Source organism: Taeniopygia guttata, chromosome 11 (genome assembly GCF_048771995.1).
Source record: "Taeniopygia guttata chromosome 11, bTaeGut7.mat, whole genome shotgun sequence".
Classification (NCBI taxonomy): Eukaryota; Metazoa; Chordata; class Aves; order Passeriformes; family Estrildidae; genus Taeniopygia; species Taeniopygia guttata.
The window spans coordinates 7,951,966-7,972,687 of NC_133036.1; the positions used below are offsets into that span (position 1 = coordinate 7,951,966).

The 20,722-nt window shown below is 41.2% G+C and overlaps 1 protein-coding gene across 3 annotated transcripts in view; it reads left to right on the forward strand.

The window, feature by feature from the left end:
* The first annotated feature begins 5,252 nt into the window (after positions 1 to 5,252).
* The window catches only part of PLCG2 (phospholipase C gamma 2), a 56,135-nt gene continuing 40,665 nt past the window's right edge, over positions 5,253 to 20,722 (forward strand). Inside the window, exons 1-2 of one of the 3 annotated variants that reach the window (XM_072934240.1) lie at positions 5,253 to 6,008; positions 9,458 to 9,691. In XM_072934240.1, the coding sequence (XP_072790341.1) occupies positions 9,496 to 9,691 (196 nt within the window). In that variant the 5' untranslated portion in view covers positions 5,253 to 6,008; positions 9,458 to 9,495. Of the gene's footprint in view, positions 6,009 to 9,457; positions 9,692 to 16,304; positions 16,433 to 20,722 lie in introns of those variants that run through there. The other 2 variants (XM_030282263.4, XM_030282264.4) reach the window with 2 other exon arrangements.

The window sequence follows — 20,722 nt, forward strand, 5'->3', positions numbered from 1 at the left end:
ACACACACACACACACACACACACACACACACACATCTATCTGAGATCAGCAGCCATATGAGGTTGTTGATATCTGCCTGCATTTCTGAAAAAATGTCCTTTGCTCCTCTAAACCAAGGCTCTTATGAAGCTACAAAGGTAAATTTGCTCCCCAGGATACTCAGAAATCTCTTAGTAAAGATCGTGGTTGTAGATCACCCTGTACCAGCTCCTACCTCGATCTGTTGGCACACAGGATCTCTAACACTGCTTGCTGAAAAGATGCTTATCACAAAAAGTGGAACAGAAGGTTTTGACCCTTTTACATGACTCACTCAGTTATGACTCCAGTGCAGAAAGATAACAGCAGTTGCAGGAGTGATTTGCATTCTATACAAATATGCTGATCCTGGAGATATCACCAGATGGATGCTTTTCCAAGGCACAGGCATCTGGGAGGCATATCCCTGTAGAGTATCTCTCATTCTATCCCTATTCAGAAAGCATCACTCAAGGATATCATTAATTTTTCAATAATATTTTGATTTTAGTGGCATTTTGACATGTGTTTTTACATGACTACATGGTTATCTGCATTAGGACCAGCGTGCTCTCACCATCCCCAGAGAATTCTTGTGCTTTGTTTAACTAGAGGGCTTTTCTAAACTTTTCTGATGTAACATGTGTCAGGTTAAAGCTGATCTGTGCATGAGTGAGCACAGATGCAAGGAACTTCTCCCTTCCTGTGTGCCCTGAGGGAAGGCCTTGCACAATAATAAATCCCTGCAATCAGCCATGTAGAAAGTAGAGAAAGACCTGGCCTGTTTCTGTTGTATGATCCCAGAAAAGCTTCCACCGGCAGTAGCAAGAGCAATGTTAAGAAGGATTCAGCAGAATGGGAGGAAAAAGGGAAATGACCATGGAGAGAAAGAAGACTTGGTGGTGTTCTGCTCACACTGAGTCCCCCTGGGGCTCTCTGGGACAGGCTCAGAGCTGAAGGCTGAGTTCAGCCCTGCTCCTTGTGCCCAGCCTGCCTGAAGATCCCTTTCCTAAACCTCCACAGGCTTACAGGGATAATGAGTGAGAGCAGGAGGCCAAACAGATGGTAACAGAGCCTTTTCTCTCCTCAACTCACCTGTGGTGCTACTCTGTACTGGGAAAGAAATGAAAGGCTGAAAGTTACCTGGGGGGAGAACTGGGCTGTTTCTTGCTGAGTTACAGCTCACTTAATTTGAAACTATTGTCAAATTGTGGGGTTTTTTTTTTTCCAGTCCTTCCCACTCAAAAGCACATTATTTTAATGAAAGATTTTAATGTAATTGGCTTAAAAAGCACAGGAGAAAAATTTCTCTGGTTCCCTGCAGAGTCTTGTGCAGTTTTCCTTTTCTGCTGAGGCCTTGTAACAATGGTATCAACTCGTTGATAGTACTGGTAATGAGCTGCTGGCATTTTATCACTGTGGATGTAGTGACTGCAATATATTCATCTGAAGGTGGGATTGCAGGCCCTTTTTAAACATACTGGTGTTTTCTGTGGTCAAAGCTGTCTCAAGGTGCTGAGTAAATAACTCGTTAGTGTGTGTCTAAAAAAATGCACTTTGACACTTATTTCAAATATTTTCAGGTGTTTTTTAAAAGGTTTTTATTGAGCATCTCAAACCACACAGCAGAGTTTTCACTTGACTGAAACTTTTGAAAGTATAATTCTGATAAATAAAAAGGTTTCTTCTGGCACCACGAGCTTTGCTATGAGGAAATGCCATTCCAAAGTCAGGACATTAGGATAAAACCTGGAAGCAATGTTCTGCCCAAGGCATGTAACTGCTGTGAGATCTTTGGCAAACCTCCTCACCCTCTGGGCCTGATGCCTTTGAAAATGTGATATAATGATTTCCATTATTTTTTAAAATTGTTTTGACATCTACAAATGCAAATTGTTACAGAAATTGTAAGGGACAGCACTGTATTTTGTATATGAGGCCAGTGGGCAGTAACTCCTCAAAAGATTTTTTAAATGCAGATCTTGCAAATTACAAGAGACAGGGTGACTGAACTGAGGAGTAACTCAGCTTTTGAGGACTCAGATAAACATTTCAGCAGGCAACAGGCCAGCCACTTACAAGTACAACCTCCCTTCCTTCATGTCAGCTTTTCTGCTAGTGACCTTAGTAGTTTACTTTAATTCAATATTTACTTTAAATATTATGATTAAGTGACAATAATTTACCAAGATTAAAATGCAACTCTGATAAGAATGGAGCCAAGTACACACTAGAACACTTTCTACAAGAGATTTTTTCAAGGAGCCTGAGCTCTGTTATGCTGAGAAGATGTGCTGGGTGTGTTGGACCTCTCTGTCACACTCTGTGATGGTGTTGAAGGTGGATCTGTAAAATTCACTATTTGAATTGTGCTGCTACAGCTGGACATTGCTCTCAAAGGTCAGCTTCATGCTACAAAGGTCCTTTGAGCCAGTAAAGACGATCAAGGCTTCCCAGAGAAGCTGAATCTATTGCCAGGAGGAGCTGGGGTGGCAGAGGACTGCTCTGGGGACATCCTTCCCCTGCTCCCTCCAGACTACAGCAGTTGTTGCTACCTCAACCTTAAGTATGAGAGTTCTCTTGACAGGTTTAAAATCAGCTTGAGTCCTGCAGATGAAAAGTTCATAAAGGCAAACCTTAAAAATTAAGTTTTCTTTATGAAACTTGTGGTTATAGTTTTGCAGCTCTAACCAGAAAATCTAGCTGAGCTAACATACATCCTGCTAAGGAGTGCAGAGACTCTGGTGGTTAGTAAATCCTTTGGCTACAAAATGTCTGTGACAGTCTCTAAAATATTTGTTCCTCCTGCCTAATCACTCTTTAACATTTTTTACAATTGATGGGGTAAAGATTTTCAACATCTGTCTTCTGCACAAAAGCTGTTTTTTCTTTGTATCTCCTGTGAGGAAGTGGCAGCAGTTTTGTGACCATTATTTAGTATATCCACGAGACTGCCCAGCCAGTCCTGTGCTTCTCTTTCATGCTTTGCTTTATTCTTCAGGGGAAGCAATCAACAGTTCATTCCCAAATATAAGACAGGGTTGAACTTTTCAGTGCTGTAATTCAGAGAGTGTCAGCATCAACACTATAAATTCCCTTTCTGAGCGATTTATGACCAAAATGTAAAACTATACTCCTAGCTGAAAAACTCACTTTTCAGTATAAAATGTGATATTTTAACAATTCAAGGGGTCTTTAAAAATTTTAAGAAGGAAGTTAAACTGAAAAGAAAAAAGAATAAAGGAAAGAAGATTTTATTCTAGTGGTTAACCTTCTTCTTTTTAAACACACAGGCTTTGCTGGGGCAGATTCTTCAACTCAGAGACCTAATTTTCCCACACCTGTCGTCAGCATACATTTTCCTCAGAGAAAAATGCTCTACAGGCTTATTTTTTCTACAAAAAAGGACTGGAGATGTCACCTGGTAATTATCTGTGACTATGAGATCCATAATCCTTACAGGTAATTATGTTGTCTGCCTGGAAGTTCTCACTTTTGAGGTTTGGTAGTTGGACATCAGAGCTGCTGATTCTGATGATAACTCAAATCTGTTGGGATTGTGAGGAAGTCTGAGTACTCTTTTTCAGGTCTAATGAACATGCTAACAACTGGTGTTTCTAAGAGTTACTCTTTTATTGGTTTGGGTTTAAGGATTGCTTACTCCATCTGAGATTTTGTTACATCCAGCAATTTACAGGATTCAGTGTTATGATCCCCACTGCAGCTACGACTCTCTTCAACATATATATTTTCTCTGGCTATATAGTGACTCTTCAGCTTTAAGAGCATTTTATCAGGTAAGATTAAGGTCATGCAAGAAATGCTGGGAATGGACAGGTTTTATTTGTCCTTCCAAAACATCAATGAGGCACAACCACAAGTATGTTCAGACCAAAGTTTTTCTTTGCAGCAGTGTTTTAACTACTGCAGCACAGCTCTAAACACCATAAAGATGAGCAGCTCTGTGCCTGTGTGGCTTCTGGGTTGCTCAAGGGTGGTTCCTGTGCTGAAGCTGTGCCACATGATTGGTGAGGAGACTGTTGGTACCTGGCCAAGTGAAGCAGAACCAGGAGGGGCTGCTGGGGCTGGTATTTTCTGGAACTTGGATTCACTCTCAATGGACACAGATGACTCCTGGATCTCACAGCTGACATTAAGTGAACACTGCCATCTCCTGCTTGTTAAATGCCCAGGATCACCTGCACCCTTCAGCTCTCTGTGGTGTGGATGAATGTTTGGCTATTAACTTCTGCAGCTGGGGAAATTGGCTGCTTGGCTCTTGCTTTTTGCTACTGCTCACATAATTTCAAAGGCAGCTTCAACATGAAACATTGAAGACTTTAAAGATGAAGAGTTAAAAATAATGTATGGCAGAGACACCATGGTGTGATTAATAAATATTCTTCTATTCTCATTAATTTACCACCATGGCTCCTGTTAGATGCTGTTCTGTGAATTTGTAATGGAGTCGCACGTTATAAATATAGAAACTTTTCCCAGATTAGACTTCTGGAAAGATGTGAAAAATATTCACAGAATAGCAAACAGTGATAAGATTGCAATGATCATCTTTTTGTTTTGCATTTGAAATTAACCACACCTTTTCCAGGTATTTGGTTTCTTCCTTTTGTGGTGGTATATTTTGAATGTGTTCTTCAGTTCTTTTTTGATAGGTCATACTTATTTGAAACCCTTTGGTACTTTTGAGCATGATAAAGACTTGTTAGCTTGCTTTGGGAAGAGCTTCCCAAATTGTTCCTACAGAAGAGCTGGACACACTTGACATTTTCTTCTCCTTCTGTGTAGGGAGGAGAAGCTAGGGAATATTTTTGGTGGCATTTGGTGCAGAACCCCATCGCAAGTATCATTTTGTTTCAGTAGTTTCTGCACGTATAGGGTGAAAATATCAATGTTTGATTACTGTTCAACTATTTATAATGCTGACTGAAATTATGGAAAACTTTTTTCCCTCTCAACAGAGTAAATTAATCTGTTAAAAGACCTGTGCTTTTCACTCCCTTGTGCCAGTCACCAGTATTGGAGGGAGAGGAGATGAAGAATTATCTCCGTGAAACTTAACATCAGCGTTTGGGAATCAGCATTTGGAATGCAGGGCCTGCCATTGTAACTTGTCAAGCCCTTGCAGAAATGACCAAGATCTTCTCTGAAAATGCTGTGGCATCCCTAGCTTTCGTCTCTGGCCATTTGTTTTGGTGTCTGCTGAACTGGCATGACTTGTTCCCTGTGATGACCTTGTCATCCTGCCTATGGGTGTAGGAATTTCCCCCAGATTTATCAGATCGGTCTGGGGCAAGACCGATACATCAAGTTGAATGGCTGTACCAGGGCTTGACCTGCGAGCAGGATGTCCTCCTACCACTATTCTTCTGAATCCCAATCTGGGAAACACTTTTAGCATTGCCACTCCTAAACTGACGTGTGATACAATCGTAGCCATCACTCGGAGTCAGTTTTAACTTGATTTTAAGATAATTCCAGCGACAGTGAAGCCGTCCAGCTTTTTCCTAAGGCACAACCACCCTCTCAGACGAGCAGAACCTCAGCTCCGAGCGGCGGGACAGCCGCCCTGGTAGCGGGGACCGCGCCTCAGGGGACGGCTGCGGGACAGCGGCACACGGGGGTCGCCTCGACAGCAGCCCCGGGACGGCCAGAGGGACGGGGCGAGGGATCCCCAGCAGTCCCGGCCCCGCTTCGGCGCTGAGGGGGACGCGGGAGGGCAGGGCCGGTGCCTGAGGGCTGAGGGCAGCCCACGGGACAGCCACGGGCGCCCGGGTGGCCGCGGGGTCAGTGGCACCGCCCCTTCCCGGTGACGGCAGAAGCGGAGCCCCGAGAGGCGCCGCGGGAGCAGCGGGACGGCAGCGGCAGCGCTGGCACTGCCCCGCCGGCACTGCCGCACGGAGCCCCGGCCCCGCACGGAGCCCCGGCCGCCGCGCAGGTGAGGGCGGCCCGGCGGCTGCAGCAGCAGCAGGTGCCGCGGGGCTGGGGCGGGGCGGCGAGTCCGGCGTGAGGGAGGCTCGGGGAGGGCCCGCGGGGGATGCGCGGGGTCGGGTGCGGCGGAGCGTGAGGGACAGTCGTGCCAGTCGCACTTGGGCTGGAGGAGGGGACGAGGGAGTCTGGGGGCTCCCTGAGGTGGCCCCGCCGCAGCCCGGGGTGAGGGAGAAGGAAGGAAACCTTGCCCGGGAGCAGCGCGGCTCTGCCCGGCTCGGGCCCGGCCTGCCCGGGCAGGTGGCACCGTCTGACGGCGGCTCCGCTCCCCTGCTCGCCCCGCCGGGCCGCAGCTGCAGCACAAGGGCCGCGCATCGATTGTTATTAATTATTACAGCTGTGGTACTGTGCTGCTGTCACTGGTGCCTGTCCTAAACCCAAAGGCAGAGCTCCGGGTAGAGGATGCAACAAAACTTTTGCAATGGCCAGAGCACATGGGAAAATTTAGAAATTGTCTGGAGACAAACTTTGGACTGCACTTCTTGGTTAACTTTCTGTGTCTGGAAAGCACCTGCTGTGTCATGTGGGTGAAATTATAACAGATACATCAGTGGTTATCTGAGCTATTCTTTGCTAGCTGCTGTGTTTATAGCTTTCCTTTTCTAGATTTTCCTCTCTGTGTTATCATGAAGAGAGTTATGAGCTGTACTGATCTTCTGCTAAAAAGATCTGCTTGTTAAAGTCTGAAGTAAATGAAGTAAAACTTAAGTGGACAGGATAGATTAAATAAATTTGGATTTTTTTTAAAATGTCTGTGTTCACTTGGTTACTTGCTTTGCGTCTTTTAGACTTTTAAGTCCGAATTTGCCAGGCTTTTCAATTAAAACCTATCAGAACAGGTGTTAAACAGTAACAAATCATCCAAGTTTTGCATATGGTACAGGACACCTTCAAAATTTAGCTCCTGTAGTTCCTACAGTCAAAGGGAAAGAGTCATGTCTTTGTCTAAGCTGAAGCTTGTGGCATATTTTGATGATTATTTACTCACTTGCTGGATGTGTGGATCTTTCCAAGTAAGGCTTAAGTAACTTTTCAGCAGAAGATCAGTGATGCTTCTATTCCACACAGCATCTCGTAGTTCACACTCTGCTGGGTTAGAGGCATCCAGGTAGTGGGGCTGATGAAGGTCATCACAGAATTCTGCTGCATGAATGGGTAGAAAGGTTGTTAATTCAAATAGCTGTGCAGTGATGGGTGTCAGGAAGGCTGAGGGGCACCTGGGGGTGAGTGTAAGACAGCTCCTGATGTTTGAAGGTCTAAAGCCAAGGACTTCTGTTAGTTCTTTTACTATTAGGCAGCTTTATGTGATGTTACTCTTAAAGTGGAGCAGGTAGCCAAAACAGTCTCTAGGAGTGGTCAGTTAGATTGATCAAGTATTGCAGTATTCTTTCCACCTTAAATCAAAAACTTGGCTTGTGATTTAGGAGTTAAGTTAGATTAAATCCACTGTTGTCTCTGGTTTCGGGAGAAAGAGCTCTTTTAAAAGGGGAAGTCCAGTCTATTATATTCAGCAGAAACTGTTTAAGAAGCCACCTCTGAGAGGCAGTTCCTTTGTACTAAGGGAGTTATCTCTCAAAAAACCTCCTGCATTGCCCTTTATTAAACAGCTCTATTTAGAAACTTCTTTTCTTGTTTTTCTGAATCATATTTCATTTAACAGCTGTACTTTGTACTGTAAAATGCAGAACTGATGTATTTTTTATCATCTCTTGGAAAACTATACTCATTTAAAAGTTCAGTTTTTTGTTTTTCAGTGTAGTGCTGCACAAAGGCTTAATCCTTGTCCCAGATCACAGCATATTTGTTTTATTATTATTCTTAATGAAAAGAGCAAAGTGAGAAGACAGGGTTTCTATTTTTTTTGTTAGAAAACAGACACTGTTCAAAGATTTTAATTTCATTTTTTAATTTTTCCCTCCTTTCATTTCTTGTCTTAACAAGTCATTGTAGCAAGATGACTGTGGCTGTGTTTTTAGGTGCAGGCCTGTCATAATTTAAATGATTATCTGATTATCTTCAGGTAGTCGAAAAGGATCAGTTACATTATGGCTAAAAGTAAATAATAAATCTGCTGTTGCTTATAGTATTTCCAAGTTGTTCACTCTCCCAGCTGTAGGATTGGGGTACATAAATTTTTTCAATAGTATAAGGAAAGACTACTCCATGTTTTTATTACTATAACGAGCCAGTATAAAACACTAAATGATGTGTATGTTTTGTAAACCATGGAGTGGTTCCTGCTGTAGAGCACTTCAAGCTTGCAGTTGGCAGTGTAGAGGTAAGAAAGGACTTCTGTGGCTTCTCTGTTAACTTGCAAAAAAAAAAAAAAAAGTGTTTATTTGAAGTGGTAGAATTCAAGAAGGGATTGGAAAGATTGCACCGGACAGCTTCAAAGTCAGGGCGATCGCTCCTAAAGCAGCTGGTGACACGGTGGTAAAAGGCAATTATTGAGTGCTGCTAATGAGAGGGAGCAGCAAAGAGCAGTCAGGGGACAGCGACACGGGGTGAGGGGCCAGGGCTGGCAGAAGTCACGAAGGGGAAGCGAGAAGTGCCACGGTCGAATTAGCCATGAACACGGAAACTGAAACTGCTTGTGATGGAGAGCAGTGGCCTGAGGAGAGAGGAAGAGAAGAGGAGACGCCGTGGCTGGGGGCAGCATCGCAGAGCTGCTTTAAACGTGTCCTGCTCAGGCACAGGGTTAAGGGGGATGGCTGGGAGCTGTGTGCCAGCAATCCCTGCGACTGTGTGACAGTGATACTATGGGTGACAGAGCAGGTTGCAGCCCATCCTGTTTGTAAGTAATCTCACTGAGGAGTAATCAGGCTTGTAATTAGCTGTTTGATGCAGTAATTTGGGAAACCAGAGAGCACAGAAACTTGCTAATATTTGTGAGATTTGCTCCGAACACATCTTTCTTTTGGCTGTTTTGTTCCAAGATGTGTCCCAAGTGTATGCACACAAATATCTGCCACCCAACATGTGGGTGAGAAAAGGCAGACTGTGTAGGAGAAACAGAGCCATGAAGTTTTAAAAGTGCAAAAACTGATGTTTAGATGTTGCCAGCACTTCAGTGTTTGTATTACTCATGTTTTCCCTTCATTACAGTTGTCAAAAGGACAGTTACCTGCTTTACATTGTCATGTAGATCTCATCTAATTCTAATACAGTGCAAGAGTTTACACAAGCTGATGTTGCTGGAACTGCCCTCTGTGAAGGCTGTTTGTACCTCCTTTCAGGATAAACCAGCAGGAGTTAATGTTGGCCATGTTAGATACCTAACACAGACTCCTGCCCATGCAAATGCAAGGCATGGGCAGGAGTCAGTCTGTGTTAGGTATCGAACTACATAAATGTGATCTTTGAAGAAATCAAAATGCTGTTTTAAATATTGAATTTTCTCCCTTTTCTTCCTTATATTTTTTTTATCTTCAGGACACTGAAGACCATAAAAGTTTGATTAAAAAGAAAAGATGCCCAGAAAGACTATAGACTATGGAGTGCTGCCTGAGTATGAGAAAAGCCAGATCAAAAGGACCTTGGAATTGGGAACTGTTATGACAATATTCAGTCTTAAGAAGAGCAGCCCAGAAAGGAGGACTATTCAAGTCATAATGGAAACCAGGCAGGTAGCATGGAGCAAGACAGCTGACAAGATTGAAGGTTTCTGTGAGTATTTGCAATGTGCCCCTGAACTTGGAGTTACTAAAATAAATTGATGTACTTGTCAAATATTAATTTAACAAGTATTTTGTTAACATTATGAAGATTTTGGCTGAAAGAGTTTGTTTATGCTGAGAATATATTGAATTGTTGTAATGTAGACAAAGAATCTCCTGCAGCTCATTATTTAGGTATTTAACACTACTTAAATATGATTAACATGCTTTTATCCTTAGCTTTCTTCTTGAAGCTTTCATCTTTGAATATGATGGTGTTTGTGTTCTCTGAATTGACAGACTGTTTTCCATCATTGTGTCATATAAATTCAAGTGAGTAATTAAAAAAAAAAAAAAAAAAAGAACAAACCAACCAAATACCTTGAAATACAAGGAAACTGAATTCACATTTTGGTATTCTTGGGCAATTTGCTGTCTCAGGATGGAAGTCATTATTTAGGACCATTAATGGAAAGTACCAATGGCTTAGGAGGATGAAGCTGTGAGAGATGAGGTGGTTTCAAGGCCCTGAGTTGGTATTGTCTCTTTAGTTGATATTGGAACTGACAAACCCATTGTTTATAATGTCAGGAAAGAGAAGGGGAGTGTAAGACTAGATAGGGCTGCAAAAACTAGAATAGAAGAATAAAGTGAGACTAATCCTCAGTTCTTATGAACACAACTGATGCCAAGACAGCTCAGCCTGGGCTTTCTGTGATTTGTGCAGGTCAGGGTGGTGTAATGTAATTACAGTGCTGGCATAGGACTGTATGGTAACTATTTAAAATTATTGTGAGCATGATTTTGCTTTACAGCTGCTAAGTAGTGTTTGTCTTCAATAAAGGAATTTAATAGTTTGTCTGAAATACCAGAATCATTTATTGGTCTGTTGAGGTGTGGATTTTTATAAGGTTTTGGGTTTTTTTTGGTAAATACACCGTACTTTTTAACTTACGGTCTGTAAGACCTTACAGACTTTGGTCTGTGAGGTTGCAAAGACAGGCACTGAGAATTTGATGATTTGGGGATTGTGTGAGCAGTTTCTCTTCATGCTCCTGACTTAAAAGTATTAGATCTCTGCTTCTGTTTCCACTGATTCCTGTCTCATTCCTTGTGGAGAATGGATCTGCAACTGGAAATGTGATATAGTGGAAATAAAAGACTGGTTGTCTGGGAGAATGTTTTTATCATTGGTGGTGAAAATATTGTCATATTCAGTATTCTGGGGTAAAGCAAATAGGTCTGGACACCCAATTAACAGGTACTCTGGATTATAATCTTTTATTACCCCAGTTTCTTAGTGACAAATGAGGGTAATTATCCTTTCCTATAATGGTGTGTGTGAATGCAAGTACAAGTGTATTGCTGGTACTGTGCCAAAAAAAGAAGTCCTGGGAGGGCATGTAGAGTTCAGTTATGAGAGCAGTGCTTGAATATTGTTTAGCAAATAAAGCCTAGGGTTTACACACAGAGCAATAACATTAAAACATAGCAGAAAATGACCACTCAGTGAGGGAAGGAGACCTCAGAGTCCTCTGGCCAAACCAATCTCTGACCATGTGTTGAAGTCTTGCCATAGTCATTTGCACAGAGGGGACAAATTTAAAGTTGAACAGGCTGTGCATTCCAGATGTTGGGGCCAACTTTTTCAGTCTTGTCTTGTAATCACCTTTTATCAAAGCTTTCTGTGGCTGGTGTGTGTTTGTGGTAATAAATTAACTAGTTTGTGCTGTGCGTGGATTTTAATGCTTTTAAAAGAAGGTGAATATTGTAATTTGACTCTTAAACCTGGGTGATCCAGCAGGGTAATGACTTGCTGCCAGACCCACAGGCTAGAACAGGGAATATAGCTCCAGGCCTGTGACTTACCCAAAAGCCATCTGCCTCTCCACAAAAATTGTAGCACTGTAGCAGTTTTTTAAATTGAGCAACACTTCAGTGATGCGTATAACGCTGGGAACTTTAGGTCTGAAAAATAAGTCCTAGTCTAAAGCACAGATATGCAAAATACTGTTTTATTGGCTGAAAAAGCAATGAATCTGCCCCAACAAGATGTATTTTGCAGGTATTGTTCCCGAATATGATGTGAACAGTTGTTCCAACTCCCCATGAACTGTATCTGGTCTACTAGAAATGAAAGTCACTGCAGTTTTAGCTTGCTGACAGTGTTTTTGCTGAAGAGGAAGGAAGTATTTTATTTAGTTAGTTATTTGTATGTTGCTGTTGCTTCTTTTGGCTGAGACTCAGGCTTTCTTTTTGCTTGAAAAGTGGAAAAATGCTGTATTTGAAGCTTTGCTATTTGAGAATTGAATGGAGTAACCTCTTGAATATGGATGTATGTATGAATGTACCCAAAAATATGCTGGTGACAAATAAAACCCACATTTTTGTTTCTTGATTTTTTAAAAATGGTTGAGGGCAGAGAATTATCATCTCAGGTATTATAATATATTAATACACTTATGCTGTACAAAATCTAATATTCATTATGTGACCCTAATGGTTGCTGTTTGCGTGTGTGTCAGTCCAAAAACAATTAATATTCAGTACAAGTGGGAAAGTTAAGATGGTTTCCTGTTCCGTGTGTGCTATTTTAACTCAAGTTTGGCAACTGCTCTTTACAGAATGCAGAAAACTCAATGTTTGCATCTGCTATGGGTTTGTGTTTCTAAATCAGATAGTGAGGAGTGAGTTCTTTAACTTTGGGACACAAAAATAGGCTGCTAATAGATAGGAAAGATGAAGTCCAACTTTTAAACTTTATTTTAATACTCTCCCTTTGGAGATCAAGGAAAAATGTTTTCTCTTTTTTTTCTCTCCCCCTAACTGCCCTGTGTAGTGTTGGGAATTTTGGATGTCACAGTGCTGATTTTCTTGCTGATGGATTGTAGATCTTTGAAGAACACTCAATTCCTTTAAGCCAGAGTTGATTATAATTATTACAATGACCTTTTTCAATTTTGGCTAATATTATTTTGGAAATGATTTAAGTTAAGCCTCACAATAACAAAAAGGCAGCTACTTTTATTCTGGAATAAATTGACTGGAGCAGGGGAGAGATATAGGATTGGCTATACTTATATAAATATTTACACAACCCCATGGGCCCAAAAGTGGCACTACTGTGTATTATAAATTGCATTGCTCATAAAAGGCCCCGTTTGTTGAAAACCTGCCAGCATACCTGTTTAGAATAGAGTGAAAGAGTTGCTAAAATTATGGCTATTTCCTGCTTGGTGCAGATGTGTTTTTCTGGATGAGAAACTTCAGAAAGCTCTTCTTAGATCCAGGTCTTTGGTGTGGTAAGAAGTGAGGATTTGCAAAGGCTAGGAAATCTGGTTTAAACAATCCTTGTCTTCATTGTGTGGTTCAGATCACAGTGTCCAAGTACTGTAGATTTTACATTGAACTTCTGAGAGACTTGAGTTGCCATATACAAAAGGAATTTCTAACAGAAGGGGACCGGGGAGAAACCTCTGCATTTCCCCCTAAATGAAAGAACACAGGTTGGTTGTGTCCTTTAGAGAAGGATATCCTATTTCAGCAGTAGATCAAGAGGCACTGTATTTCTGACTGTGCACGACGTAAGTTTGAGGCAATGTTTTCACAGCCCACTATTGAGCAGTTAAATTCCAAGTTAAATTCCATCACCTGTCTAACCAGATAGGCATTTGAGACAATGAACTTATTTTCACTTGAGAGAAGGAAAGTTTGGTTTCCTTGTACACAGGGATTTGATTTGCTTGTTTAATTTGTAATGGACCCTTTTCCTGCAGAAACAACTCCCTGAATTCTAGGAGGGTAACTGTGAGGCTGCCAGCGTGGTCTGTTGCAGTGTTGCCTCCTTATGGTGTATTTTTATTGTTTAACCTTTCTGCTGTGTATTTTTATAGTGTGTTTAACCTTTACAACTCTGTGTGGGTCTGGAGGGGTGCCCTGGGTCACACACACCCGAGGTTGGTTCTGCCCACCTCAGCCTGTGCCAGGGGGTGTTGTGACCCTGGGACACCAGTGACAGGCAGAGGGGAAGGGAGAGGTGGCCAAGGGAGGGCAGGATTTGCCAGGACTCTGCTGAGACACACGGCTGTGTGTGGCTGACACCTGGGGTTTGCTACCTCAGAGGACAATCCAGAGCTCCCAAGTAAGGCCTCCCAAATTGTGGTACAGCATTTATATACACATGAATAAATTAAGCCCCGAAGTTAGGATATTTAAGCTTGTAGAGCAAGCAGGTGGCCAAGGTGTAAATCTCCAGGAAGCTGATCCATTATGGGCATTCCATTCTTTCTCAGATGCAAAGTGCTTTCAGGACTATTATTAAGGGAAAGTTCATGGTGACTAGAGTTGGATTAGTCACTGGAAAATGTGTGAGTTTCTGCATATTCTTCCAAGAATCCCTTGAGTGAAGGGATGATTCACAGCCAGGAGAATTTATACTCTCAGCAATCTGTGGTGCCATCCTTGAATGTGGAAGTGTGTGATTCTCTGTAATTCAAGCATGCTCATTTCAAGGAAGATTCTATTTGAGGACAGAGGATGATTTCTCTGTTTTTCAATAGCTAGGATTTTTTTAAAATGTGGTGACCTGCTTTTGTAAAATTATATAAACCATATTTTAATCCATTATTTTTTTTTAAAGAAAGATCACCTTTTCATGTTTTTTTTCACGTTCATTATTTATTGCAAAGGACTCCATAATAAAAATATCTAGTAACAATTTACTTTTGCAAACTCATTACAAGAAATATGTTTAAAGCATCAGAGGGCCACATTTAGAAAAAGTTATGTAATATATCAGCTGTGAAACTGCTCTTTCTATATGCAGAGTGAGAGGTCAGGGTGTAGATAAGGTGGGAAGGGAAATGTTAGTATTAATTTTTCTGAAAACTTTCTCAGAGGATGAAGTACCTGGATCGAGGAATGGCAGAGATGCAAACATCATGTCAATATTATTGCAGAATTATGAATAAAGGCTACATTTAAATAGAAGCTTTTGGTGCTCGTGACACACCACTGTACAACAATAGCAGCCATTTGTATTTTCTGCAGCCCAGACCTTTATTAATGCAATAGGACTATCTTATATCATTTTTCCATTTATAACAGACACCTGTGTTTGACAGTGCATAGCATGTTATTTTAGAATTAATGTGAACTGCTCATTTCACATTGTCTCACTGCTCTAGTTTAATGGGTAATATTTTCCCAGAGTTTTTAGGAAAAAAAATGACCACTTTTAAATAAATGTGCCATCTCAAAGTCATTTAGCATTGCTGATTATTCATTTAAACTACTGGAAAGAGTTATTAAGTGTTAAGTTCACTTGAGATTTTCTTCCCTGCTGAAAAGGGGAGATTTTATAGAATTTGGCCTCTAGAACATGATTAAAAAATCCAGACATAAAACAAAGTCGAATTTTCATGTTTCACAGGTAAAGGGAGTGTGAAAACTAAAATCAGACTTAGTAAATTCATATTAGAAGTAGAATTAGAACCTGTGGGAGCTGCTCTGCTTTTTCTCAATCTGTAAGATTGTCCTGTACTTTCAGGCTTTGTTACACTGCCAAGCAGGAATCACTAGTTTCTGCCAAATGTTGCACCTGGATATTTAATGATCAAAGCTCATTACAGGAGCCATGCATCTGTAGTAGAGTCATGTAGATACCAGGTCAGGCCACATTCAACTGGCAGGGTGAGGGGAAAAGCAGGGATCTGGAGTTTAATTTATTGGCAACCTTCTGTGTGTTGCCACAGGCAGTGCTGTTCTACCTAACAAGGGTTAGGGTTTTCTATCTTTGTTTTATTTTGTGAATTTTATCCAGCAGCATCTTTGCCTTGAAATTAAATTTTGATAATGTTGCTTTTAAAATCTTTGCTAAAATGACTGCCAAATAGAGAAAATTTTTATGCTGTGCATCCTTTTGGCTGTCAGATCCATTGGGGACCTTCAAAAGCTAACACCTAAGAGTGTGTTCATGCATGTGGCTCATATTCTTAAGCATTGAGTTTTTTTTTCTATGTGCTAAACAGGTGAGTCATTTATATAGTAGAATTGTTAGTATCTTTATAAATTAGTTCTGTGGTGGAAAACTTTTTTTTCCCCCATTGGAGAAGATGGTATAAACATTTACAGATTTGTACCTCTCTGGGAGAAGTGATGAGCATCTATATATTATGGTGAGGAGTGTGAAATGATGCTTAATTTGGCTTGAATACTGGACTTGATCTTGCTGACTTCTAGTAGGGACCTTTGTTTTCCTTATTGCTAGCAGAACTTTTGTCTGAAATTTCAGACAAAGTAATAAATAAACTGTTTCAGACTTAAAGTAATAAATAGACTTAACTCAGATTGAAAACCCTGAGTCTCTATTTTGTCATCTGATTTCTGTTAAAGAACAATATGTCATTACAAAGTGAATCCACTTCTTGCTCTTTATGGAGTAGCTTCACAAAGGAACACTAAAATTCACCTTTTTTTGGTGTGTTTTGAAATGGCTGTATTTCAGTTGTTAGCCAGGGGATCTTTGTGTAAGTCTTCAGCTGAGTACATGAAGCTTGGTTTCTGTGGTCAAATGAAAAAATGAACATGTGTAGCCTCTAGCTCCTTTCAAATAATGTCTTCCCTTTAGCAGCTCAGTTCTGCAATGTCTGATGCTAACTTACAACGACCAGACTTCCTGTCATGGCCAGCCAGCAAAACGGGGATGGAATGAACTGCACAGACCTCAGCACCCCTAAACTGGTTGATCAAAGTGAGTGTGAGATGTAGGTACTCCATCCTTTTCCCAAAGTCAGGTTTATATGCCAGCATTTTTGTTTTGTTTTGTTGCATGGAGCAGAATGTAAACTTTTATGAGAACATATGTAAATTTTACCCTATTATTTTGCCATTTTGTGGAGGTGCCCTTTAATTTTTAATATGAAAGCAGTAGCCAGGTGTACAGCCCCTGAATTCAGAGCTCAAACTGAGAAGCACTGTAACATGATGCTGTACTGAGCAATCCAGTGAGGAGTTATGGATTTAGTAGTAATTTGTTGTTACTGTATATGCCAGCTCTGTGTGACCTGATTATGTAAAGCGCTGTGGGTTTAAAAGGTGCACTTCTCTAAACCTTACGTCAATAACTCAGCTAAATCCCCAGAGGACCCCTTGGAAAGGTACTCACGGGTGCTTTCTCAAGGTGCACCACACTGTCTCTTGGGTTTCATCCTTGTAACTGTTTTTTCACAAGTTTTGTGGCTTATCTGTAATGACTTCCTTGTGCCTGTGAATGTCTCAGTAAACATCTCTGTTTATATGAGCTGAATTACTTTCCCTGCCACATCTGGACTACCATGCTGCAGGACATTTCTGCTTTCTTGTGACTTTGTCCTCTGAGAGAAGCCTCACCTTGTCCTCTCTAGAGTCACATACAATTTGTTTCATTGCTACTCTGAAAAAAAGAAGCAGTTAAAACACACCTTGGGTAGTTAATATTTCATTCTGCAGAAGTGAGAGCAGAACCATTGTCCTCTATAACCACCATGAAGTACATTTGCAAAAGGATACTAAAGACTTTCTTCATTCACTGGGCACTCATTTGCACACAGCCTCTGTTGCAGTCAGCAGTTTCTGCCTTTCTAAAATGAAACCTACTTTGGAATATTTTGTGGTGCAAATATTTGGAAAAAAAATCTAGTTCTGAGTGTGGAATGTTGGTAAACATATACACATGAAAATGCAATTATATTCTTAGAGAGAATGGCCAACCCTTGTCTTGGTGCACACAGCTTGGGTGATCAGAGTCCATTATTTTCTTCTTCAAAACATTGCCAGCAGTTTCCCTTAAGCCCTCTTGAGACTTCCTGAAATAATGCTCACAGCATGATTTCTGACTCTGCAAGCCTCCTCTGAAACTCTCTGTAGGCTTTTCCTTTTCCTTCATTAAGTACATGACTGAGTTTTGAGCTGAGCACCATTTGTGGCCACAGACACGGAAAGATTCTGGGGACCCTGGGCTTTGAATCAGGAGTGTTACCTTACAGAACTCTAGTCCATAGAGTAGACTCAGATAAACTTTTACACTGTTAATGTAGACTTTTCTATCAAGGGTACCTCGTGGTTGGGTTGACAGCCTCTAAGACTTTTTGACCCATGCATTTAAATGCAATCAGCCTGATGTTCCAGGTGTTCTTGCAAACTTGCCTTGCTCCAGTGAACGTAGGTGGGCACTTCCAGCTCACAGAAGGTGCTCTGCTGGTGGCACTGGCTGGTTTTCAGCAGGGTCTGTTCCCTTACCCACTTGTCTGTTCAGGTGCTGGATGGTTGTGTTCCCACCCAGTGGTGGGAGATAGAGGCAGAACTTCTCTCTTTAAATAGCAGTGCAGCACAGTGTTGTGTATAACAATGTAGTGTTTTTTCTCAGTTCTCTTGACATAGTTTTCTACCTTTGGTTATCTTGTATCATATCTTCCTTTCAGCTTGCACAGCACCTGCTGTAGTGAAATGCAGGTTCTGTTTCACCATCTACCTCCAAGTGTGGCTAAAGAAATGTAACAGGAATTTGTACCTGCAAGTGTGTGACTGAATATGATCGCTGCTGCTGGGTTATTTGAGTGGAGATCAGTGGAGATGTTGAGGATCAAAAGTTCATTGTTAAGTTCATGGCAGTAAAGAGCTCTGTCAGGTGCCCTGGAAGGCACTGACAATTAATCTGTGCAGTATTAGGAAAGTATCTATGTAATAGTGTGAGGATCCATTGAATCCACTGATTTGCCAAACAACACAGCAGCAGGAGCTGAAGTTGGGCAGCTTCAGGCTCTGAACTGCCTCGAACGCATATCCAGATCAGAGCCTGAGACAGCGTGGTAATTGAAGGTGCCTTGGAGTCGGGTCTTAAAGAGCCACTTGAGGGAGTCGTCAGAAGCAATCCGTGACTGATGAGGCTGCTGAAGAGATCCTTTCAACCTGGGGAAATAGTCACATAAAGGAATAGATGAACTGTAAACTAATTTTGGGTTTTAGAGTGGCACTAGACTTTTATAAACTGTTAGGCTGGGGACTGGCTGTGCTGGGGGAGTGCTCTCCTTGTCTTGCTGGATGTGAGTCAATTACAGGGCATACTTTGATTCATGTTTCCTTAGGAAATATTTTAATCTTCCTTCACCTTTCTTGTGGAAATTGAACCTGCAAGTGTATTGGATTTGATTTGACACTGCAAGGTGCATCTGTCCAGGTTTGTGCTTTTTTTTTTGCGTGTATCAGACCCCAGGAATATGCCTGTGAAACCAGGGCAGGATATGGCTCTGCAATTTGCATGTGGGATTGAGAAGGAGGAAAGCTGCAGTACTTCAAGGCAGTACAAAGATAGTGTGTCTGAAGTGCTGTGCCTGCAGTTCTGGCATAGGTATGAAATTCCATTTTAATTGTTCAGTGACAGATTGTGCTGTTAAAAATGTTCACAGTAACTGCGTAACAGCTACGTTGGTACAGTTGATTTACTAATCTGAGTCTGAAACATGTTGCAGCTTTCCTGGCCTGCTCCTTTCTCAGTATAGTTGGAATCAGCCATTTGGAGTTACTGGGCATCACGTGGAGGGTGCCAGGTGACTCCAGACTACCTGTGGAGAATGCAGGGTTTAGTGCAAGACCAGAATTAATGCTTGGTGTTCATATTTCTCTTTTCTTCCTTTGATTCTCTACATTGGCTTTTCTTTCAATAATGTAGAGTAATACATCCTAACCAACACTATGAAATGTCATTAAAATACATACAGGTAGTTTCTATTCATTTTCTGCAACTATAATGTATATTACATTTTTATTTCTATAAAAATTTAAAGAATGTTTAATAAGACTTGTGTTTTGTACCCATTTCATTTATTTTCTAAGGAAACATAATGATATCTTGCCCAAATTTTGTAGGATATACAGAATATGTTCCCTGAAAATAATAGAGATGTTAAATTTTGAATTTAAGTTTTTTAATATAAATGTTGCTTTCTCCTTTCTTTCCCCCAATTTGTTCTCTTGCTGAACCATTCCTCTATTTACTGAATGTTTAGCAATCAGGGTATAGTGAAGCCCTTTCTGAAAAACCAGTTGGAGGAGCAACGATATGTCTGTGCGTGCGTACAAAAATTCTTGTGCCAGTATGTACATACACATAGGTTTGTGCGGGAGAAGGGGATAGTGGGGGTTGAAAGCCTGTAGTGCAAGGAGAAGGACTGTAGTGAGTGTGTGTAACTGAGGGGAGACATTGGGTAAGTTTGTGTGTTTATTTCAAGGTCAGTGTGTGAGGTAAGAGCCCCTGGAAATGACAACAGCAATGCAGCTTGTGAAATCTCTTTTATCACTGTTTCTAGTTTGTACTTTTAGAGGGCCTTTTGTTGTGTTGTTCATGTGTGTGTATTTAAAGGAGTCTGAGAAGAAAGGTATGATTCACTTTGAAGTTAAAACTGTGTTTTTCAGCAGGGATTTGTTGGGTGAAGGGAAAGCAGATGAGGTGACTGGGGTTGCACTTGCCAGTGACTGGAATGAGGCAGCATGGTGTGCAGTCCCATGCCATTTACTGCAGCCATGCAACCTCCTCCCCTCTCCATCTGGGTACTTTCTATCTCTGCATTCTGATTCTTCTCGGTCAATATTAATGTAAATTTGTGGCATAAGATCAACTTTTTTAGATGGTGACATTTAGGATGGTAATTTGGATACATCTTTAGGGACCCAAGTGAGACTTTGAATGGTAAGAGGATCAGAGTCATCATTAGGAGCTTTTGGTTCCTTTTCATTTATAGGCACAATGTGAATTTATTTTTGAAACATCTAAATTTAGGAGTCTTCACCAATCAGATATGCAGATCTTAGGAGATGTTTTCGTAGTTTGAGTGGGACACTGAGACATTAAAACTTCTACCTTGAGAATAATGATGCTTGAAAAAATGCATTTAAGAAAGATGCTTGTATCCTATGATTAGTTCAGGTTAACCTTTGAGTTCTCATTTTCACAGTGTAAGTTGTTTAATGACTGTGAGAAAGGAGTGTCTAGTCGAAGTTTGACCTG